Consider the following 25,889-nt stretch of genomic DNA (forward strand, 5'->3'; position numbering starts at 1 on the left):
TGGAGGTATCAATGGAAGTGTACCAGTTCACAGAAATGGAGGGAGTTCGGGTGGAAAAACTTGATAAGATATTTTATTACACCCTCTCAGAAATCCCACTACAATAGTAACTCCCCTGCTTGCTGGAGAAATTGTGGAAATCAAAATGCAAACCATTTATCATATTTTCTGGGAATGCCCCGTTATCGAAGATTATTGGAGTGGGATACATAATACCCTACAAGATATCTTTAAATGCGAAATACCCTTTGAGAGTAAGACCATATATTTTGGATATATACCTCAAGAATGGTTGAAAAGAGATAAATATTTAATGAATGTACTGCTGGTGGCTGGTAAAAAGACCCTAACCAGGAAATGGTTATCTCAGGAGAGCCCAACTTTAAATGTATGGATGGAAATTACAATGGACATTTACAAAATGGAGAAGATAACAGCATCTGTTAATCATAAGTTGGAACAATTTTATTCATACTGGAAAAAAATGGTTTAACTACATAACACCTCATAGGCCTGATTTTATTCTCACGAGTCAATGAATATGTTGTAAAAAAAACATCACTCCCTACTCTATACATAGTTTTCTTCTTTCAATTGTTCTTTCTTTCCTCTCCTTTCTATAAGTGTACACCTCAGATAAATGTTATGTGGAGATTTGTGACAAATATGATATGATATATGTACAGTATCTGAAATACATCTTATGGAAATGTTTGATGATGAAATTCAATAAAAATAAATTACAAAATAAAATGATCTGAACCAAGATAAGATAACCCAGCACAGACGAAAGATCAAAATTCATAATTTCCTGCTCTACATCACCCTTTGGTCATCAGCACCCACGAGTCATCTGAATACACTTTCATGAGAATTGCATGAATTTGATGGATTTATTTTCAAAATATAATCCATGGTGAAAGACCTATTTCCTAAGGAAAAGAGAGAAATTCAAGCATTAACTTCCCTGAATACTCTGTGCTCTCAGAAAAGGAACATAAATTTTACTCATTGCTCTTTCTCATCCAGTCTCTATCCTCATCCCTTTGACCTCCTGCAGATTACTTCTCACCCTGATTTTTCAAATAACCAACTTTAATGAGCTAACCTACTCAAAAATCGTACTTACTGGATAATTGAATATTTATTTTCTGCCATTTTAGTTTGTCTTGTCAGCCATACTTTTGACAATGGGGGGGGAGGGGAAGAAGAAGGTGATCACATTCTTCAGCACTTCCTTTTGCGCAAAGCAAAGCCCAGCAATGCAGCACTCGAGAACCGTGTGGAATCCCCAAAGGTTTAAGAGCCCACAATGGTTGACAAGCCTGTTAGCTGATTATGAAGTCTAGAGAAATTGGTTTTGATACAAAGTGGTACTTTCTGATAAACACTCATCAGATCCCCGGGCATAGGGACTAACACACCCTCGATTAGAAATGATGCTGATATCCATAGATGGTGTCTCCCTCGATCAGAAATGAAGATGGAATCCATAGATCGTGTCTCACTCACTCGGTACTTCTGGCAGCACCTGATTGACTGAGGAAGCCCTTATGAAGTCCTGGAGTGGAATTTAGTGTCTCCAAAAGCAATAGCATGTGGATTGACATTTTAGAAGGGGAGGGGGGGAGGGAGGGAACGTCGACTCAGACCATGAGAGGCCTGCATCGGGCATTTTCATGCCTCACAAAGCGCAGATTGGAAGTCTGTGAGGGGAGCCACTGCTCGCACAGACACTAGAGCAATGTATGGTTAAGCGCCTTGCTCAAGGGCACAAACATGCTGCCACAGCTGAGGCTCAAACTAGCGACCTTGAGGTAACTAGACGAACGCCTTAACCACTTGGCCATGTGCCCAACACAATTTTAGAAACACCGCATAAATAAGATGTATCAGAAATTTGAGTATATACTACACAAAATGTCTCACCCATTTGAAACAGAACATAGAACAAAACAGCACAGGAACAGGCCCTTCAGCCCATGATGTTGTGCTAAACCAGCTAAAAACTCAAAAAAAAACAAAACAAATCCCTCCTACCTACACGGTGTCCAAATCCCTCTATCTTCCTCATATTCATGTGGCTCATGGTTAAATTTTGCCAAGATCACAACTTCTGAGTTTTCCAATGGGGAAGTATCAGCTGAAAACAAACAACTGCCTCAGGGTCCTTCGGCATTTTCGGTAGCTCCTCATTGCACTGAAAAGTAATTTAGCTCCTTGCGACACAGATCTGAAACAAGTGTTCCTGCACAGCAGACCCCAGTAACCAGTTAATGGAAGTGAGATGCTTATCAATGCACAGACATTCTCACATCATGATCAAAAGAACATACGTAAGTGCCCTGCTAAGCCTGTCAAAGTTAACTTCCAGCACACAGACTAGGCTGAGAGATGATGGTCGGGGAATAGATATGGCCTTAAGTGTCATGCACAGGTGCCTGTGATTTTTGACTATTTTCATTTGCCTGACCATCTCCTATTGGTAAATAGATGATACAGGAATATTAATCATAAATAAATCTCAGAATATAATATCACTGCAAATTAACAGACACGAGATTTCAAAATAAATGATGTGAATTATTTGCTGACTGCAGAGGAGAGGTACCTCGTGACAAAGCCACAGCATAAAGGAAGAAGTAGACTTTGCTTAGATCAAGATTAAAAAACTGAACTAGTCTCCTGATACAGAAGTACATAGAAATAGACCATAACAACAAAAACTGCAAATTATCCTATTGAAACTGGAGATGTGGTCAATGAGATGCACAGACACATATGCCTGTTACAATATAAATATTGAAATCTTAGCACTACAAAGAGCAGCTACACAAAGACAACACAAGAAAAACTGCAGATCCTGAGAAACTGAAGTAAGAAGAATCACTATCCAAATCAGTATCAAGTTTATTACCACTGACATACATCACAAAATTGGCTGTTTTGTGGCAGCAGTAGAGTGCAATAGGTTACAAAAAATGAGGATGTAGGAACATATCACTCCCACACTAGCTGCTATGCGTTGGCCTCCTGTATTTTTTTCAAAGTGATTTTCAAGCTCCCTTGTTTTTAAAGCTCTTAATGGTCTGGGCCATCACCAAGACATTTTTGTTTTATAATCTCAGGTCTTCTTGCGCTAATCTCTAAAATTTAAATAATCTCCTTCAAAAGATAATTGGCAGGTCAGCTTTTTTGAACTATGCTCCTAAACTTAAATTTAATACCTAAAACTAGAAAGGAGCAGACTCGGCTGGTGCTTTTAAACACCACCTCAAAATCTATTTATTTAACCTTGCTTTTAACTAACATCTTTTGGTCTTTTATTTTCATGTTTGTATTTTTATCCCGTTGCAAAGTATTTTGAACATCGTCTGTATGAAAAGTGTTCTATAAATAAAGTTATTATTTTTTTTGTAATTTATTTTTTATTGAATTTCATCAAACATTTCCATAAGATGTATTTCAGACATATATATCATATAATCATATTTGTCACAGATCTCCACATAATATTTATCTGAGGTATACACTTATAGAAAGGAAAGAAAGAACAATCGAAAGAAGAAAACTATGTACAGAGTAGGGAGTGATTTTTTTTACAACATATTCATTGACTTGTGAGAATAAAATCAGGCCTATGAGGTGTTACGTAGTTAAACCATTTTTTCCAGTATGAATAAAATTGTTCCAACTTATGATTAACAGATGCCGTTATCTTCTCCATTTTGTAAATGTCCATTGTAATTTCCACCCATACATTTAGAGTTGGGCTCTCCTGTGATAACCATTTCCTGGCCAGCGTCTTTTTACCAGCCACCAGCAATATATTCATTAAATATTTATCTCTTTTCAACCATTCTTGAGGTATATACCCAAAATATATGGTCTTACTCTCAAAGGGTATTTCACATTTAAAGATGTCTTGTAGGGCATCATGTATCCCACTCTATTATTATTGAAAAATAAATAAATAGTCTGACAGAAGCGAGGCAGTGTCAAGGACAGTTCAAAAACCAAATGGTGGAGGGATAGAAGCCATTCCTAAAATATTGAGTGTGGGTCTTCAGACAGATCCTCTGGGATGTTGATGCCCAGGGACTCGAAGCTGCTCACCCTCTCCACTGCTGACCCTTCAGTGAAGATGGATGTGGGTTCACCCAAATTCCGCTTCCTGAAGTCTGCACTAAATTCCTTGGTCTTGCTGACCTTGAGTGCAAGGTTGTTACTGCCACACCACTCAGATGGATCTAATTCCTGTGCACCTCCTTGTCACCACCTGAGATTCTGCCAACAGTGGCGTCATTGGCGAGTTTACAGTACGTGCTGGAATATAGTCAGCACATCAGGCAGTAATTTAGAGACAAAGGTTCAGGGGTCACAAGTGAGACAGTCTGACTTTCATTTCATTAAATTTTTGAAAGAACTAATTTACTGGTTTCACCTCTTTATGAATAATAATAATAATAAATTCATTATCCCACCCCAATTCTGACTAAAATCGCTCCAAACACCATTACATTCTTGCTTCAGTCAGATGTCTGAGACTCTGGTTTGAAGCAAGCAAGTGCCTTATGAATGAAGGAAAATCAGGAACCCACGATGTGATTATACGTTTTAATGTGGAGGCAGAGAAACTCCTCTTGATTGGCTAAGTACAAGTTCACAGGATTAGCTCCGGGTACTGACCCACTAGCTGAACATGAATATTTGGCATTGAACATTGAAAAATATTTACCCGCCATAGTAGTGCTGCAGTAATTTCCTTCTCCTGCCAAAGACCGACCACACAGCAGATGTCATTGACAACAGGAAAGTAAATCATTTGGTGCCCATCATTAGTAACTACTTGCTAACTTGGTCCCAATGCACAACTGCTCTCCAATAACAATTACTGATAGTAATCGCCTTGTATCTGGAGTACTTGAAATAATTTGTGGAACTAGTTTCATACAAGGAATATACAAATGTAATTTGGATATACAATATACTTGAGAATATTTGCATTTGCAGAGAAGCCCCAGACACCTCAGGCTCTCCAAAGAATATGTAAAAGTCCTTCTGCAATGAGTGAGATAAAGGGAAGAGACCAATTTGGCATGTAGCTAAAACAACCCATGAGCAAACCAATTTAGCAGAAGTACAAAAAATGTTCAAGGCGGGAAAACATACCACACAAGGCAACTCAGTGTAAGGAACAGGATCACGATATTATTATGCATGCATTAGTCACACCTTCCAATTATACCCCTGGATAATTACAGTGCCTATATAAAGTTTTCACCCCGCACTCTTCGGGAGTTTTCATGTTTTATTATTTTACAACATTGAATCACAGTGGATTTAATTTGGCTTTTTTGACACTGACCAACAGAAAAAGCCTTTTTCATGTCAAAGTGAAAACAGATCTCTACAAAGTGATTTCAAATAATTACAAACATAAAACACATATAATTGATTGTATATGTATTCATCCCTTTTAACATGACAAACCAAATCATCACTGGTGCAGCCAATTGGTTTTAGAAGTCATATAATTAGACAAATGGCAATCTATTTTTGGAAACCTGTGTGCAGTCAAGGTGTTTCAATTGATTGCAGTAAAAATACACCTGTATCTGGAAGGTCCAATTGCTGGTGAGTCAGTATCCTGGCAAAAGCTACACCATGAGGACAAAAGAACACTCCAAGCAACTCCACGAAAAGATTATTGAAAAGCACAAGTCAGGAGATGGATACAAGAACATTTCCAAGTCACTAAATATCCCTTGGACTACAGTTAAGTCAATCATGAAGAAATGGAAAGAATATGGCATAGCAGAAAATCTGCCTAAAGCAGGCCATCCTTAAAAACTGAGTGACCACGCAAGGGGACTAGTGAAGGAGGGACAACTCTGGAGGAGTTACAAACTTTAGGGGCTGAGATGGGAGAGACTGCGCATACAACATCTGTTGCCTGGGTGCTTCACCAGTCGCAGCTTTATGGGAGAGTGGCAAAGAGAAAGCCACTGTGGGAAAAAAAACTCACATGGAATCTCGACTAAGGCTTGCCAGAAGGCATGTGGGAGACTCTGAAGTCAACTGGAAGAAGGTTCAATGGTCTGATGAAACCAAAATTGAGCTTTTTGGCCATCAAACTAAATGTTACGTTTGGCATATCAAAAACACACCATCCCTACCGTGAAGCATGGTGGTGACTGCATCATGCTGTAGGGATGTTTCACTGCAGCTGTCCCTGGAAGGGTTGTGAAGGTAGAGGGTAAAATGAGTGCAGCAAAATAAAGGGAAATCCTGGAGGAAAACCTGATGCAGTCTGCAAGAGAACTGCGAATTGGGAGAAGATTTGTCTTCCAGCAAGACAGCAACCCCAAGCATTAAGTCAAAGAAACACAGGAATGGCTTAAAAAAAAACAAAGTTAACGTTCTGGAGTGGTCAAGTCAGAGTCCAGACCTCAATCTAATTGAGAATTTGTGGCTGGTCCTGAAAAGGGTTGTTCACTTACGATCCCCATGCAATCTGACAGAGTTTGAGCAGTTTTGTAAAGAAAACCCTTTTGTAAAGAAAAGCTTTCTATGACCAGATGTGCAAAGTTGATAGAGAGCTATCACACAGATGCAAGACTGTAATTATGTAATCGTTGGCAAAGGTGCATCTACTAAATACTGACTTGAAGGGGGTGAATACTTATGCAATCGATTATTTTGTGTTTTATATTTGTAATTAATTTAGATCACTTTGGAGAGATCTGTTTTCACTTTGACGTAAAAGAGTATTTTTCAGTTGATCAGTGTCAAAAAAAAAACCCAAATTAAATCCATGGTGATCCAATGTTGTAAAACAAATAAGCATGAAAGCTTTCAAAGGAGGGTGAACAGTTTTTATAGGCACTGTATATCTGATAATCTATGACTTTCCCTTGCATTCTGTTGAAGTGCTTACTAACAATGCCAAAAGGGTCTTTACTTAAGTCTTATGTTGAATTGTCCCACTAAAAGTCTCACCTGGAAGCTTAACTGCTTGGAGCACTCATTCAGAGTGATAGTTTGGGCTAATAAAAGGTCATTCCCACTTCTTGTGAAACTCATTGAAGCAGAAGGCAAACTTTGGCACCAGCAAACCTCAACTATCATGCTCCCTGAGAGAAGGAAGCTTTGCTGATACTGAGGAAGGAGACCAGGCACAGCAGAGAGATGAGGAAGTATGGGAGCAGCTGCAGTTGCAAATTCCTTATTATATTTTGAACTGATCCCATGACACTCACATTGTCCGTCAGCAAATTCTAACATGAAACCACCTCAAACTCACCACATTTGTTGAAAGTCACATGTAAACTCCACTCCTCAACCACCTGTTCCAATATCTCTTCCTCTTTTCCTCCTCCAGATACATCAGAAGAGGAAGAAAAAATATCTAACCCACCAATACATCATGGCATGTAACTTCAGTACCTCCACAGCACTGATCAGAATCTACACCAGAAAAATGGCATTAGGTCATCCATGTTAAACAAGTAAACAAGAGCATAAGGTTGACAAAGACACAAGCCCATCCAATGGCTAAAAATTCATTTGTACAAACCCTTCAAGGAAGAAAGTTTAAAGTCTATGTGAAAAATATGATGCAGGTGAACTCTACCATTTTCAGGTATTAAAGATTCTAGGGAATTTTACCCAATATGTATGGAAATACCGGAGCTATTTGCAGCAGAGGGCATGGTAACAGTGCCCTTAGACAGCCTGTTTATCTATCACACTTGTTCTGATACTGATTCCAATCATTTTACTAACCCTAACCCACACATGCAATTGTTGATGAACAAAATTGATACATTGTTGTATGTAGGTGATACAAATATACCCTACTCCATCATCTCAGCAAGCCAGCTCACCATAAGCCAGTAGTGACCCAATGTAATTGCCTTCATGGAACCTCACCAAATGTGAATTAAGAACCTAGAAATTCTTTGACCTTAAGGCAATGCTACCCTGTGGTTTCAAGCTAGATTCAGGCCAGGACACAATGATCATTAGAATTATGAATGCTAGGCTTTCTGTACACAATTACACGCCTGTTATAAAGTCACACAAAATGGAAGCTTTTAGTTGCATGACCTCCCTGCATGGTAGGAGTTCTTGATGAAGAAGATTCCCTAGGTTCACAATTGGTGAGGTTGGGGCCGGTTTTCCCTTGAGTGTTGGGTGGTTGATGAGGATGGGCATCACAGTGTCCTAATAGCTAATCAAAGTTCAAAGTACATTTATTATTAAAGTAAAAAGGGTCCAAAGGATCACTGGGGACCTGAGTCACCCCAACCACAAACTGTTCCAGCTGATACCATCCAGGAAACTGTACCGCAGCATTAAAGCTAGGACCAACAGGCTCTGGAACAGCGTCTTCCACCAGGATATCAGACTGATTAATTTACGCTGATAGAGTTGTATTTCTAAGATATATTGACTGTTCTGTTGTACATCTTCCTGCACAGACTACTTATTACAAATTACTATAATTTGCACACTGCACATTCAGACAGAGACGTAACGTAAAGATTTTTATTCATGTATGTGAAGGGTGTGAGAAATAAAGTCAATTCAGTTCATATATGTCATCATACACAATCCTGAGATTCATTTTCTTGCAGGCATACTCAATAAATCCATTATAGAATAATGACCATAATAGGATCAATGAAAGACCGCACCAACAGAACAGTCATCTAGTGTGTAAAAGACATGCTAAGTACAGAAAGAAAAAGAAAAAAGTAATAGTCAATCAACAGGGACTAAATATCAAGAACATGAGGTGAAGAGTAATTGAAAGTGAGTCCACAGGTTGTGGAAACAGTTCAATGATGAGACGAGTGAAGTTTACTGATGTTACCTCCTCTGGTTCAAGAGCCTGATGGTTGAGGGGCAGTAACTGTTCCTGAATGTGGTGGTGAGAGTTCTGAGGTTCCAGCACCTTCTTCCTTCTGGCAGCAGTGAGAAGAGAGCATGGTCTAGGTGGTGGAGGTCCCTGATGACGGATGTTGCTTTCCTGCGACAACGCTCTGTGTAGATGTGCGCAGTGGTGCAATAATCGTGATGTATGGACTTGACCACAAACAGAAGAGATACTGCAGAAGCTGGAAATCCAGAACAACACACAAGCAAAATGCTAGAGGAACTCAGCAAGTTAGGCAGCTTCTATGGAAATGAACAAACAGATGAAGTTTCAGACTGAGACCTTTCGAAGGATCTCGTCCTGAAACTTCAACTGTTAATTGATGACCATAGGATATAGGGGCAGAATTAAGCCATTTGGCCCATCACAGCTACTCTGCCATTTCATCATGGCTGATCTATTTTTTCTCTCAGCACAAATCTCCTGCCTTCTCCCCATAACCTCTCATACCCTGACTAATCAAGAACCCATCAACCTCTGCCTTAGATCTACCTAATGACTTGGCCTCCACAGCCACCTGTGGCAATGAATTCCACAGACTCACTGCTCTAGGGCTAATGAAATTCTTCCTCATCACCATTCTAAATGGATGCCCTTTTATTCTGAGGCTGTCTCCTCTGGTCTCAGACTCTCCCACTGTAGGAAGCATCCTTTTCACATCCACTCTATCGAGGCTGTTCAACATTCCATAGGTTTCAATGAGATCCTCCCTCATTCTTCTGAATTCCAGTGAGTACAGATCCAAAGCCATCAAAAGCTCCTCATATGATAAGCCTCTCAATCCCAGAGTCATTTTCCAAACCTACTTTGAACCTTCTCCAATGTCAGCATATCCTTTCTTAGATAGGGGCCCAAAACTGCTCAGAGTACTCTAAATGAGGTCTCATTAATGCCTTATAAAGCCTCAATATTACATATTTACTTTTATATTCTAGTCCGCTCAAAATGAACACTGACATTGCATTTACCTTCCGCACCAGACTCAACCTATAAAGTAACCTTCAGGGAATCCTGCACAAGGACTTTCAAGTCCCTTTGCCCCTCAGATTTTTGAATTTTCTCTCCATTTACAAAATAGTCTTCTACCAAAGTGCATGACCATACACTTTCCGACACTGTATTTCATCTGACACTTCTTTGCCTATTCTCCTAAACTATGTCCTTTCATAGCTTCCCTGCTTCCTCAACACCTTCTGCCTCTCCACCTGTCTTTGCATCATCCGCAAACTTAGCCACAGAGCCATCAATTCTGTCGTTCAAGTCATTGACATATAGTATAAAAAGAATCGATTGCAACACAGACCCCTGAACACCACCAGACACTGGCAACCAACCAGAAAAGGCTCCCTTTATTCCCACTCTTTGCCTTCTACCAGTCAGCTACTACTTTATTCATGGTCTCATAGCTTGTTATGCAGACTCGCGTGTGGCATCTTGTCAAAGACCTTCTGAAAATCCGAGTACACAACATCAACAGATTACTACCCCTCCAGCACCATTTTCTAGTGGTCCAATATCTACTCTCATCTCTCTTTTACACTTCATGTATCTGAAGAAACTTTTGGTATCCTCTTTATTATTGACTAGCTTACCTTCATATTCCATCTTTTCCTTCTTTATGCCTTTTTAGTTGCCCTCTGTTGGTTTTTAAAAGCTTCACAGTCCTCCCACTTCCCACTAATTTCTGCTCAATCATATACCTTCTCTTTGGCTTTTATGGTGGCTCTGACTTCTCTTGTCAGTAATGGTTGTGTCATCCTGCCTTTGGAATACTTCTTCTTTGGGATATACCTATCCTGCACCTTCTGAATTGCTTCCAATTCTTGCATTGTTACAAGAAGATAACAACAGAGGCATCAACCATGCACTGTGCACCAGAAGGTTTTGTACTTAAGTACGTCATTTGTGAAGAGTGTGACTACAATCCTACAAATCCTACAAGTGCTGTCAATTAAATTCAGCAAAAAATTTCATATAAAAGATCACGGCATACAAAATAATAACGTGGTACTGTTCTGTGGAATTTCTAGCCAGAAACCTTTAGGAAGAAAAGTGAGAAGAGTAGCCACCATTAAAAAGGTTCACAATAGTTACCTGCACACTGATTTCAAAGAATCCTCGTCAAGAAAAATGTGATCCTTCTTGACCGCTGTGATGTCAATGGGAAACTGGGAGTCTGAAAAATAAGGGGGAAAATCATTCATCAATTTGTGCCTGACTTGCTCCCTCCACTTAGTTGCAAAAAACTAAACTTGCCTGATCCAGCTACAATTGAAATTTATTCAATCATATCAGGATTTCAACAATCTTTCAGAAGGTAACTCCCTGAAGGAAGACCCAACTATTTTTCCTTGCAGTCTTCAGATTTTGCCTGATCCATCAACTTTATCAACATTTTCTCCTTCTTCAGGTGCTGAAACACACTGAGGTTCAATTTTCAAATCTTCACAGATGAAGAAGTGGCCATTTTTCACATCAAAGCATCAACAAAGATGACACTTTTCTAAATGCATCAATTATGATCAGTGTTTTAAATATTCTCATCTGTAAAAAGAAAGTATACTTGGATGCATTTGTATCAGATGAGGATCAAAGTCAGATGCTTTTTCCCAGGGCTGGAATGGCTAGCACATGAGGGCACAGTTTTAAGGTTCTTGGAAGTGGGTAAAGAGGAGATGTCAGGGGTAAATTTTTTGCGCAGAGTGGTGGGTGCGTGGAGTGGGCTGCCAGCGACGGTAGTGGAGGTGGATACAATGGGGTCTTTTGGAAGACTCCTGGACAGGTACATGGAGCTCAGAAAAATAGAGGGCTATGGGTAACCCTAGGTAATTTCTAAGGGAAGGACATGTTCAGCACAGTTTGTGGGCCGAAGGGCCTGTATTGTGCTGAGTGTTTTCTATGTTTCTAAGTCAGGGAAAGAACTCCAGTGAATGTTAGCACGGTACACAATTGGAAGAAAGTGCATGGAAAGCTCCACTCTCCCCTACCATGTGTTGAGTCAATTATATAGAGAGAGAGCTGTACTATTCTTAAGGTGCTTAAGCTGGATTCTCATGGGATCAGTTAGTTACACAACTGTCATCAAAAATCTAAAGAGTAGTAAATGCAATAAGTAAAGGAATTGTCACAAAAATCATTTAAACAGGACCAGTCTTGTTTAGTGCAATGCAGATTAAAGAGACTGTCTAGTGCACTTGGTGTCTCAGCATGCGCTGATGAAGTGAGGGAGCAACATGAACACTGAGCAGCCATGTCAGAGCAGAACTCGAGACAATGGAGGTTGCTTAGTCCAACAGTGACTAACAACGTCTGAGGAAAACCAAAAGGCCAATATAAGCACAACGTAATTTCTGAGCTTTCAGTTCCCTCCACCCCCAACCCAATTCAACAGAGATTTAACAAGTCCCACACAGCAAAGTCAGGCAGCAATAACTGGGATTTTTTTCAGGGATGAAAGTAATTTTCCCAAAGGGAGCAACAACATGTGCTTTCATTGTGGGGCAAGCTGTTAGCCGGAGGGTGAAGGTTGATTAACAGAGAGGAGATTTGCTCAAGATCATTTCCCAGCATGCTTTACTTCCAGTAATTGTTCCCTGCTGACCCTCCCAGGGTCACTTAAAGTTACTGTCAAGCCTTTATTACACTTCAAATGTTTGCTTTAATTAAATATATAAAGTCCTCACAGAAAAGTTTAAAATAGAATTTTAAAACAGGAAGCTCTGTTATAATAGCTAATAAATATTCAAAGCAAAAGTAGTGTAGAAGTTAACCATTTGTGAATTTATTTAGCTCTGATTTATAAGATCTGAAAAAAATGGAGAAGGCACACTGTGCCTTTCACGGAACTTTATGTCACAATATATTAGTGCTGGAATCTTAATGTAGCAGATGAAACAGGAAGACTCTTCTAATTAATCTACCAGTCTAGTTTGGCACCAGCTTCCATTCACTTCTGCCTTATCTTTTTAAGGGCAGGTGAACCCTGGCTGCAAATGAGGTAACTCTCCCTAAGGCAATGTGGACTGCAAGATTTACTAACAGTAGCTCTGCTGACCTCTTGGAGGCATGGTCCAGGAGGCCTTGTCCAGGTGCTGGAAGATGAGCATGTATGTAGATCTGCACTCCGGGTAGCAGAATAACCTTTAGAAAATACCACATTGACTAAAGGTGGTTGCAGAATTCAATGCAAAGTGTTTAGTGTTCAGGATATGCCCATAACATCGATCAAGTTTTCATGTTGTAATGGATACTGGGGAGATACAATAGGTTGCAAAAAGTCAACTAAGTGCCAACATTTGAGAAGACTGGCAAACCAAAAAGGCAAGTGGCAGTCTAAACCACATTCAACTTTAAGTTATTGAATAAATTATCAAGAGCAAGTGTTCTGTGCAATAACTGTCTATTAATAACATTAAAATTGATTTGGGGGAAATAAATCTTTCCCAACTTCTTGAAGGATTTAAGCTGTCTGTGAGAAGTCTGAACTCAGATTCACCACTGGTCTTTCACAAGCATCAAGGCCACCACAAAAAAAAAATCCCCAAACAGCCCTCCAATTTCAACAGAAGAACGACAAAACTTTTTCATCTGTCTGGGACTCCTGCACATTTCCCAGCTGAATTTTTGAATCATACATGGATCAACTGGCTGACAAAATGAGGAGGCAATGAGATGGAAATTCTGAGTTAGGATTTGTATGGGCAGAATAATCTTTCTTAATTAACTGGTAGCTTCATGAACTCATTCGCTCAATGGACTTGGGCTTTGCTGGCAAGGTCGTTATTCATGCCCACCTCTAATTGCCCATAGGAAGGTAGTGGAGGGCTGCCTGGGACTGTTACCATCCTTGTGGCCTGGAACTGTTATGCTACATTTCAGTAATATTCTCTGGGACAAATAAGCCAAGGGCAACAGAAAGGAAAGGAAAAAGACACACAGACTGTTATTGGGGGAACAATATCAAACATCCTGGGATAACAGGTGCACCATTGTCCTCAAGTAAGTTTATATATGGTAAATTAAAACAAATTTCTCTCCGTCTCAGGACCACAGTTTCCCATTGGTCCTCTCCCATTCAGAAACCAAATCAAACAATAAGGAATCAAGAGCACCCCCACCTTCATAGAGCTGTGCATACTGAGGAAATCCTGCTGCCCGCAGCCAATCACACGCATCCTTCGCTTCCTGCTCTGTAATAAAGAGTTCAGTAAATTAATTCTTGGAACACCATTTTTCACTTTAATGTCACAATTGAAGAGCAAAATAAGCAAAGTTTTTCATTTACAGAGAGATGCAAGGAGTCTACTGTGCAGATCAAATCAATTGGCTTAGCTCATCCTTAGCTCCACACAAGTTCTCCCACCCCTCTTTGTCTATTTTCATCAGAATACCCCAACTGTCCTTTATTCACACTCCCCTTCCCCTATACTTATCTTCTCTTTCATTTACTCTGTGGTTCTGCATTCCTCAGTGAATTGAATTGCCTTTATTTCTTACATCCTTCACATACACGAGGAGCAAAAATCTTTACATTACATCTCCATCTAAATGTGCAATGTGTAATCATAGTAATTTATAATAATTTATAATAAATAGAACAGTCAATGTAATATAGAGTACACTCAAATCAGCGTGAGTTTATCAGCCTGATGGCCTGGTGGAAGAAGCTGTCCCGGAGCCTGTTGGTCCTGGTTTTTATGCTGCGGTACCATTTCCCAGATGGTAGCAGCCGGAATAGATTGTGGTTGGGATGGCTTGGGTTCCCAATGATCCTACGAGCCCTTTTTACACATCTGTCCTTGTAAATGTCCTGAATCATGGGAAATTCACAACTACAGATACGCTGGGCTGTCTGCACCACTCTCTGCAGAGTCCTGTGATTAAGGGAGGTACAGTTCCCATGCCAGGCAGGGATGCAGCCAGTCAGGATGCTCTCAATTGTGCCCCTGTAGAAAGTTCTTAGGATTTGGGGGCCCATACCAAACTTCCTCAACCGTCTGAAGTGAAAGAGGCACTGTTACTATTCTTCCTCATGCCCTTAAAAACACACAATATTTTCACTCCTTTCTCAGGACTTGAGCAATTTAGAACACTTTTCCTGTCTAATGCCTGTCTCATGGAACCTTATAATGTCTTAAAGCCAAAACCTCTCGATTTCTCTTGTCACCTTCATTTGCTACTGTGTCAGATTGTACACTGGTTGCAAATTCCCCATCAACTCTTCAATTGTTCCCAACACAAACAATTTTACTACACAGGAATTGGACGCTTCCTGTCTAGTGTCAATGCTGAAAACTATGACACCAGACCACTCTGAGGAATGTGTATAGGTTGGTCTGGGTGTCAGTATTGTGAACATCAGAGATGATTTGACCAACTGATGTTTACTTGTCATGCACAAAATATAATTGGGGATACTTGTGTCTGCACAATGCCACGTAAATAGAGGTACAACCACCTGAACATACAGAATGCACAGTAAAGTTTTAAATAGCTCAGGTGGAGTTACCACAAGCTATCCAATGATTTACCACAAAAACCAACAGCTAGGCGATAAACAACAGGAATTCTGCAGATGCTGGAAATTCAAGCAACATACATCAAAGTTGCTGGTGAACGCAGCAGGCCAAGCAGCATCTATAGGAAGAGGCGCAGTCGACGTTTCAGGCCGAGACCCTTCGTCAGGACTAACTGACGCGATTAAAGGTTCTTTTTTGGATTTTTTTAATACTTTCTAAGCTTCTCCTATCTGGAGGTGACTGATGCAATTCCAAGACGTTAGTGCATCTTGAGCATAATCTCAAGTACTGTCTCAGAATGTGTGACCATTGAAGGACAACCACAATGTTCACTTCCCCTAAGGTGCATGGAACTGGGAATGGGATTTTTTCTTCAGCAAGGAGATCACTGCACAATGAAAACTACAGATGGCAAGAAGTGTGATGGCACACTAATAAACTTAGACAGACAGCGGGATTAGGATCTTGCCACAATGAAAACCATTACCCAGAATCACAACACAGTATTAGGAAGGGCTCTGGCAACTTTTAAAAAAGATTAAAGAAATAATGAAGAGGTAGAGAAAAGAAGATGCAGTTTTTTAAAAATTGCAGACACATATTAGCAGATTCAGAGATGACAGAATAAATAAAGGAGCACAGGAGCAATACTAACTTCTTGTCTTTAAGAGTCTGCCACCATTCTGAAGGACTGATCAAAGAGAAGTAATGGATTTATCTCAGAGGTCACAATCTCGTCCTGCAGTATTAAAACCAAATTGTTCTGGCAAGACATCTTACCAAACACTCTTGTATTGAGAGGCCTAGATAGAATGGAGTTGGAGAGGATGTTTCCTGTAGTAGACGAGTCTCGGACCAGAGGGCACAGCCTCAGATTAAAGGGACGTCCATTGAGAACATGATAGTGAGGAATTTCTTTAAGCAGAGAGTGGCAAATCTGTGGAATTCATTGCCATGGATGGCTGTGGAGGCCAAGACACTAAGTATACTTACAGCAGCGGTTGATAGGTTCTTGATTAGTCATGGCGTTTAAGGGTTACAGCGAGAAAGCAGGAAAATGGGGTTGAGGGGGAGAGTAAATCAACCATGATGAAATGGCAGAGCAGACTCGATGAGACGAATAGCCTAACTCTGCGCCAATGTCTTATTGTCTTACTAAAATCATTAATATGATCACTATTTGTGCAAGGTACTCAACACTGGGACTATTTTTATATCCAATTCATCTAACTAATACAATTCTAGTAAATATTTCCCATGCCACACTCTGCACTAATAATATTACCAATAACATTTCTGCTCTGTAACCAACTGAATTACACTGCCGTATCAGATGGGATGATGGTTGGCATGGACAAGATGGGCCGAACGGCCTCTTTCAGTGCTGTATGACTCACTAGATGGAGGAGTAAGGAAGTCATCCTGTAATGTCTTCCAACCGCAGGACATTTCCAAAGAGACAGGTAACCAGATACACAGAATTGAGAGAGCTCAAAATAGAATATTTTCACACTAGTTAAGCATTCATACTACTGAGGACACAGCTCATATAAATAAATGGCATCAACTGGATGGCATTTCATTAATGGAAACCTGGGTTTCTCTTGGCAAGGATTCAGTGGAAAGGAGATTCACAGTACTGCATGTGGACTTTGGAAAAACTAACAGCTTACCTCATCCAGCTAAGAAAGCAGTCATTTATCCAATTCCTTTCCCCTTCTCAGTGCACAAGTACACTCAACCGTTGCCAGGCAATTAACGATGTAAAAGGTTACAATTTCCAATAACTGCCCAGGGATGAGGCCTCTACAAATGCAAAAGGAAATGTACCTCTTGCTTCACATTAGCAATAAAAATATGTAATGTGTATATTCACCATCACTGCACCAGCTTAAGAGGCACAATAAGAGGGTTGACAGTATCAAAGCCCCCACTACATTTTGGCACGTCTTGTCTCTGCTAACTTTAACAGTATCTATTTTTTTGTGCAGTCTCTGAAACAAATATACACTTTATTTCAATGTGGATCAAAAATCTTGGAGTCAGTTCAGGACTAATTCCCAAATCTTCAGCCTTCAATTCTGGTCACAAATTAGTGGATGACTTTTCTAAGCTGTTACAAATGGTCCATCATCTCTTTACTTTGCTGCTCGTACACTGAGTGGCAGAACTGGGGCATCTTTCACCGTGAAGTTTCCCACAATTAGGTCTTTTGGAAAACTGAAGAACACAGCCACCGAAGGGACTTTCACAGAAGAGTAATGGAGAGATTGCTCATGGCGATCCAGGCACCAGAAGCAATCCTTCAGCATTACAACCGGTAGTTTAATTAAGATTCTTATAGAAAGGGATAATAAACGAGATACACTAGCAGTTCTACTTCATTAGCAGTTTGAGGGGATTTGGCACATTGCCAAAGACTCTTGCAAACTTCCATCTGTGCACGGTAGAACGCATTCTAACTGGTTGTATCACAGTACTGTATAATATGGAGCATTCCCAATCCACAGGACCACAAGAGGCTGTACAGGGCTGCAGACACAGCCAGCTCCTTCATGGACACAATCCTTTCCACCAAAGCCATCTTCAAGGGATGGTGCCTCAAGGCAGCAGCCACATCCATCATCAGGGATCCTCAGCATCCAGGGCCTGCCTTCTTCTCATGACTACATTTGGGGAAGAGGTACCGGAGCCCCAATCCTACACTCAGTGATGCAGGAACAGCTTCTTCCCCTCCGCTACCAGATTTCAGAATGGTTCGTGAACCCATGAACACCATTTCATTATTCCTTTTTTTTTGCACTATTTATTTTGTAATTTATAGTAATTTTATATCTTTGCACTGTACTGCTGCCACAAAAGAACAAATTTCATGTCATAGAACGGGGGTCCCCAACCTTCTTTGCACCGCGGACCGGTTTAATATTGACAATATTCTTGCGGACCGGCCGACTGGGGGGGGGGGTTCAAGTAGGGTTAAACTCACCTCAACATGTCTTTTACAGTTAGGGTTGCCAACTTTCTCACTCCCAAATAAGGGGCAAAAGTAGCAGTCAAATCCCAGGACACTTTACCCCAGGAAAGGCTACCATGACCATGAAGCCTTGCACGGGCACCTGCGTGCACATGCGTGACGTCAGCATGTGATGTGCGCATGCGCGTATGTGCCGAATTTTTCTCCCACAAATCAGTTTTGCCTTCATCTTCCCAACTATACTGTACATACATTATTTCTACTTTATATAGGCTGTGTGTTTATCATATCATTCCTGCTTTTACTATATGTTTACGGTTATTTATTTTCAGTTTTATGTGTTATTTGGTATGATTTGTTAGGCTATTTTCTGGGTCTGGGAAGGCTCAAAAATTTTTCCCATATAAATTAGTGGTAATTGCTTCTTTGCTTCACACCATTTCGGCACAAAAGGTTTCATAGGAAGGCTCCTTAGCGGGGGAAATACAGGACAAACCAATTTAGCCCAATATACGGGATGTCCTGGCAAATACAGGACAGTTGGCAACCCTATGTTCCAGTTCAACAGTGCATGACAGGGAATGAGGAAAAGGTGCAGCTGACTTGTATCGTTTCCTCATGGCCCGGTAGCACATGCTTTGTGGCCCGGTACCAGTCCGTGGCCCAGTGGTTGGGGACTATTGTCATAGAAGACAGTGATAATAAATCTGATACTGAGGTTTGAAGGCAGTGTTTATGCAGTTTCCTTTATTACCATGTGACAACAAACAGCTTGCTCAACTGAGTGAACTGTGAATAGCCCAGTGGATAGCATTAAAATTACAATGACTTAGAATATTGATGTAGAATGCAATTCTGCTTGGTTACAAAATAATTTTTAAACCTATAAATTAAGCTGTCCAAAAACCACGGCGACCACACTTGAATTGTCATCTTGGAGGCCTCTGTTGCTCTCTGAACCTTGGCAAAATTGTGTACCACTGCAACCAAAAGACTATTCCGAAACTGAGGCCCTTTAGAACAGCTTTGGTAACTTAGACATTTGACCTTTCTGCATTGTGGATTGGTTGTTAGTGCTGACACCTGCTGTAATTGCTCTGGATTTCTTCAAATAAGAAAGGAATAATAATGGAATGGAATATGGCTTGACTTTATACTCTCTGGAAACTAGAACTTCATTATTTAAACCCACAAACTCAAACTATCACTAGTATTCACAGCTCAAATAACAAGTGTGCCGGCAGAAGCAGTTCTCAGCTACATAGACTTGGAAACTGCTCATATTCATTGCTGTAAAGTGGATGGATGTTGCATCAGAGGCTTACTGGGGCTCAGCTTTGCTGCCTATTGATGTGCATCAATGACATCTTCAAAACATGATGTCTCAAAAAAGGCGGAATCTATTATTAAAGTTCCTCACTTGCCAAGATGCCCTCTTCTCACTGCTACCATTAGGGAGCCCGACGGCACACATTTAACATTGTAGGAACAGCTTCTACAAATCCGAAATCAGATTTCTGAACAGACGATGAACATTCCCTCACTTCTGTTCCCTTTGTGCATTATATATTTATTTCATGTTTCTTATTGTAACAGATTATTTTTTAATGTATTTCACTGCACCGCTGCCGCAAAACAACAGATTTCACAACATGCCAGTGATAATAAACCTGATTTCTCCATTCTGATGTCTGTTGATATCCCAGCATCATTTTTTCCCGTCAGTGATATATTAATAATAAAATTAAGTAATACAAAAAGGATTAGAAAATATGGTTTAAGCAAGAAACTCTAGTCTTCATTGTCCAGCCTCAAATCTAAAGAATGACTCAGGTACAAAGGGAAGCCGACGTCCGGTGACCTTCCCATTACAGCAAGTATAATCATCCTTGAGAGAGAAAGGCAAGAGAGCAAACAAACAACGAAACAATGAACCTGAGCAGGAACAGGCCTGCATTAATTGGTTACTAGCGAACAATGGCCGCCTATATTTAAGATATTTCATTTACTGTTATAAAAATAGGAGCTGAAACCATTTTCCTGCCTCCCTCAGTTCAAGTCACACATTCAAGAAACAGATGTCATGGGAAAGGAAGCTCCAGATGTTTATGTAAGATTTTAAAAGGATGCAAACCCTTATCAAGAGTTGTTAGATGCAGTCGAGGACACCACAAAATTGTAAGCTACATATGTGGTCTGTAAAAATCCCAGCTTTCCACAACAGCAGGCCACTGGGATTGAGTATTGTACTTGGGAAGGCGCCTATGTCCGTATTCCTCAGATTAGTCTTTTCTAATCGCTTTGCTATCATACAACTCACTATGAAAACTACTTGATGTAAGGTAGCCAGAATTAGGGCAAAAAAATTTCCAACTGGTTATATTCCCAAAATTCTTAAAAAGAAAATACTGCAGCTCTATAAGTAGCAAAAGTGCTTTGCACGAGTATTAGATAACAGACAAATACATACAACTCAAAGTTCTCGACAATAGACAAATAATAACCACAACATCAATACTTGTCATCAATATTCTTTTCTCATGTCTATTTTAATTTTAATACTTTTTCTCCTTCCACTCATGTTATTTTTCTCTCAATACCTACTTAGCTTTAGAATTGACTATTCTCTTCTGTTGGAAGACAGATCAATAGGCGATAAGAGGTCCCAGCATCATAGCAAGGCTGGTAAAAGATGTCTACTGAATTCATGGGGGATATAAAACTAAGAGAGTCCTTTCAATCTCAAAATGTTGATAAGCTTTATCCCCCAGTGAGACAAAGACCAGAGCCAGAAGGAGAGAGACAGCAATCTCTCACACGCTTTCACTGTGCTAAATGTTGGTAGCCGGGATAAGAGCTGAGAAAGAGGCCGTGAACAAAACTCAGATTATGAACTCATTTTGCACATTAGTAGCACAAGTGGCCCCAGAGAGTTTTTACAAACAACAGCCCCCTAAATCAGACCCCAATAGTTGCTGTGAATACAGAGAAATTTGGGAAAATTGTAAAACACCTCAAAACATGAAAATGGATCTAGTACTTTCCCGGCGTACATGAGAAATAAACTCTTCTCAGGCTTCCAGCCAGGTAGAGGTATTGATTTTAAGTGACATTTCAATGACGAACTCTGCCATCTTCATCAGGCATGGCAGAATTTGTCATCGAAACAATGATTAAAATTGATACCTGTACCTGGCTGGAAGCCTAAGAGGAGTTTATACCTCAAAATATATCAGCACTTGCTTGACAAAAAAACCACAAGAAAACGTAGAACAAAGAAATCTACAGCACGTTACAGTCCCTTCGGCCCACAATGTTGTGCCAACTATGTAACCTACCCGACAAGTTGCCTGGAATTTCCCTGCTGCATAGCCCTCTATTTTTCTAAGCTCCATGTACCCTTTCTAAGAGTCTCTGAAAAGGCCTTATTGTATCCACCTCTACCACCCTTGCTGCAGTACATTCCACGCACCCACCACTCTGTGTGAAAAACTTACCTCTGACATCCCCCTTGTACCTACTTCCAAGCACCTTAAAACTATGCCCACTCGTGTTAGCCATTACAGCCCTGGGAAAAAGCCTCTGGCTATCCACACAATCAATGCCTCTCATCATCTTATACACCTCTGTCAGATCATCTCTCACCCTCTGTCGCTCCAGGATGAAAAGGCAAAGTTCACTCAACCTATTCTCATAAGGCATGCTCTCCAATCCAGGCAACATCCTTGTAAATCTCCTCTGCACTCTCTCCATAGTATCCACATCCTTCCTGTAGTGAGGTGACCAGAACTGAACACAGTACTCCAGATGGGGTCTAACTAAGGTCTTATATAACTTTAACATTATCTCACAGCTCTTGAACTCAATCCCATGGTTGATGAAGGCCATCACACCATACACCTTCTTAACAACACAGTCAACCTGTGCAGCAGCTTTGAATGTCCTATTGACATGGACTCCAAGATCTCCCTGATAGTCCACACTGCCAAGAGTCTTACCATTAATGCTATATTCTGTCTTGAAATTTGACCTACCAAAATGAACCACTTCACATTTATCCGGGTTAAATTCCATCTGCCACTCTTCAGCTTAGTTCTACATCCTATTGATGTCCCTGTGTAACCTCTGACAACCCCCCAGACTATCCACAACACTCCCAACTTTTGTGTCATCAGCAAACTTACTAACCTCACCCTTCTACTTCCTCATCGAGGTCATTTATATTAAAAAAATCACAAACAGGAGGAGTCCCAGATCAGATCTCTGGGGAACACCACTGGTCACCTTCCTCCATGCAGAATAGGAACTACCTACAACCATCCTTGGCCTTCTGTGGGCAAGCCAATTCAAGATCCACAAAGATGGAAATAAGATTGCTAATTCACTCTTTCAATGGATTATATGCAAATTATTATGCAATTTACACCTATTCAATCCATTCAATAAGAGTTACTTGCGTTCATTCACCACAAGGTATGATCTACAAAAAAAATCATCAGGCAAAGTGCCAGAAACATCTACCCTTAGACCCCAATACTAAATCTGTCCTCCCTACAACATTGTTCTTCAGTCTTGGCAGCTCAGAAGCCAGTGAACAACTTCATTAGTCAACATCCATTCTTTTAGTCAACTATTGTATTGAAGCTTAATATTATTCAAATGTGCCATTAACCTTCACTATGAGATGTGCTAAGCCAGGAGATCCTCAGTCTTGAAGGAGGATTCCAATTACTAGTTCTCAGTGCAGATCTCCTATTGATACAGATTAGGAAATATCAAAGATTGCTCGGTCTCTGTTAAGAAAGTAGACACTTAACCTAGGACAAAGGCATTTCTCAATTATGTTAGCTGCTTAAAATAGGTTCATACCTCATTCCTACCAAACTTCACAACAAAGATGTGAAAACATCCTGCTCAGAAAGCTGGTATAATACTTAGTTCTACTTAAATTAATATTTGACATCCTTGCACCTTGGTGTGGTTTGAAGAATAATGTAATCTAGTACTAATTTTCCTCTCTTTACCCTTGGCTTTCTCCTTCTGTGCTCCGAGTATTGTCTACATTCAGAGCCAAGAATATAAATCTTAAACCTAACACCTGCAGAAGGGATGTTATCCATTCATTATTAGATACCCACAATTAGGAATGTCAGCTTGAAAGACGTTCCGCATCAGATTTTTAATTTAAAGTCAGGCACTCCAGACATTGCCCACATCAAAAAGTCTTGAAATCCATGAGATCTTTGAGCTCAGTCATGCACAACAGCAGGTCTCCGAAATAAAATCTGAGAACTCTTCACAGCATTGAAAAGCTCCTTGTAGCTGGCACACTGGCTAAGCCAAGAATCAAAGCTTCTGCTGAGATAAACAATCTTAGGACCTTGGCCTGGATACGCAACCCAGCCCCCTCAAAATTTAATGAATTTTATATTTTTCCCCAGTTCTCTCATAAACAGAACTAGGATGACGAGAAAAATATTTCTGAGGGGATTTTATCTTAACTGGTTTTCACCCGACAGACGCCACGTGACCTGTGAAGCAAGTCCGGCAGTCTCAGACAACCAGTATTTAGTTGTTGAAATGGCCTTAGTCAGTCAAATTCTGATGTATGTGAAACTTTTTAAAATTTTTACTTCAGAGCCTGGAGACTATGGTTTGTAATTTGGCGAACCTGGGTGCCGGTGAGTTCCTATTTAATACCTAATCACCGCTACCTGGTCTTCAGAAGATAAAGCAGAGACCCGTTCAAACTGCCAACCACCCTGTCCGGATAACAGTTACAATTTTTATACATTTACCTGCCAATAAGAAAATACGATGCCTGTTTCCAAGCAGTGCTGAGGTCACCCGAATCAATAGCAAACGCAAACATCACATTATTATTTCTTGCCTAACCCCTCACTCCCTTCCCCAATACCCCCGTCCCCTCTCTTCCCTGCCCCATTCTCACTCTCTCTCCCCCATCAACTCTCTCCTCCCTCTCCGCTAGCGAGCTTGTCGAAGGGTAGAGAGAAAGAGACTAACTGGACAGTCCGCCTGTGTCTGCATCTGGTCAACAAGTCAATCTACGGGGCCGGAAAGCGGAGAGGGCCAGTGGATGAGGATGGGACCTGTTGCAAAGTGAAACCAGAAAGGAGCATACACCTGTACATCTACATACCGGCACAAGCTTCTAAAAATATTTCCACTTGTTCCTGCCACGCTCGATACACATCAAATTCATCGGAAAGGTGGGGAAGTACTAAGATAATCCATCGCTTGACGCTGGCTACAGAAACTCATCAGCAAACGGTGCCCCTATGGACACACACCCCACTCCGCCCAGACTTCTGCACCGACGCACATATCCAAAGAAGAAAACAAGGATGAAGGTCCATCCGCCGAATTCGGAAAATTAATGATTTTATTCTTGATCCCGGTGGATGCTTAAAAGGGAATAACTGCAATTAATTCATTCCGACTTACCGCAGTCTGTCAAAATCATCCCACCATCCAGATTCACAAAGGTACAGCACTGAAAACGAGGTCAAAATCACCTCTCGGTTCCACACTTCTAATTGCCTGAGATAAACTGCCGAGCAAGTCCTGGACAAAGCCGAGGGAACGCCGACCGCACGCTGGGGGAGTTCGAATGGATCTAACAGTAGTGGGAGTGAGCTAACGCAGCCTACATCTCACACAAATCCACACACGCACACGAAGAGCTAACTCGCACCAGCGGCAAATCAGGCACCAAGGCACAGCGAATATCACACCCAGGGCTCCCGGAACTCGAGCATTTAAACTGGAATTTACAGTGTCGTTCTCATCAATCCCTTAAACAGTTAACGTTTAGCGTCCTTATTTTTGTTTCCTTTAACCATGAAGCGGTAGGACGATGCTGGCTTTTCCATCATACCGGTCCAGACTCTCTCAAAATTCTCCCACTTAACCCTATTCCCGACCTTTTCCTCACAAAGCCTCACCTGCTCCCTCAACACCACCTCTTTGTCAACAAACACAACAGTGTCTCCACTTCCTGAGGAGACTGAGGCGAGCGAGGCTACACCGCCCCCCTACCCTCCGCCATTCTAACCAAATTTTACAGCAGCACCACCGAGAGTGTCCTGACCAGTCTGGTGCGAGAATTGTAAGGCATCCGACTACAAGTCCCTGCAAAGGATTGCGAGGACAGCCGAGATGATCATCGGGGCCTTTTTTCCCCCACCCATTAGAAATATTTATTCGGAATGCTGCGTACGCAGGGCCCTTACCACTGTCAATGAACCCTCTCATCCGTCCAACAATCTAATTAGCCTCTTACCACAAGGAATTAGGGCAAGAACTACTTTATGAGGATGGGAAAGTGCTTCTTCGCCCAGGACCACTACTGAATTCCCTGCTACCACCTGGGTCTCATCACAGTAGCATTATACTGTTCACTTTTTTAATTATGTCCCAAACGCATCTTATT

The 25,889-nt window shown here is 40.9% G+C and overlaps 1 protein-coding gene across 1 annotated transcript in view; it reads right to left on the minus strand.

The window, feature by feature from the left end:
- The window catches only part of stard8 (StAR related lipid transfer domain containing 8), a 97,981-nt gene that overhangs the window by 39,816 nt on the left and 32,276 nt on the right, over window positions 1-25,889 (minus strand). The window contains exons 2-3 of the mRNA XM_063060866.1: window positions 14,062-14,133; window positions 11,039-11,120 (exon numbers count right to left, since the gene is read on the minus strand). Coding sequence (XP_062916936.1) covers window positions 11,039-11,120; window positions 14,062-14,133 — 154 coding nt within the window. The remainder of the gene's footprint in view (window positions 1-11,038; window positions 11,121-14,061; window positions 14,134-25,889) is intronic.

Source organism: Mobula hypostoma, chromosome 10 (assembly GCF_963921235.1).
Source record: "Mobula hypostoma chromosome 10, sMobHyp1.1, whole genome shotgun sequence".
NCBI lineage: Eukaryota > Metazoa > Chordata > Chondrichthyes > Myliobatiformes > Myliobatidae > Mobula > Mobula hypostoma.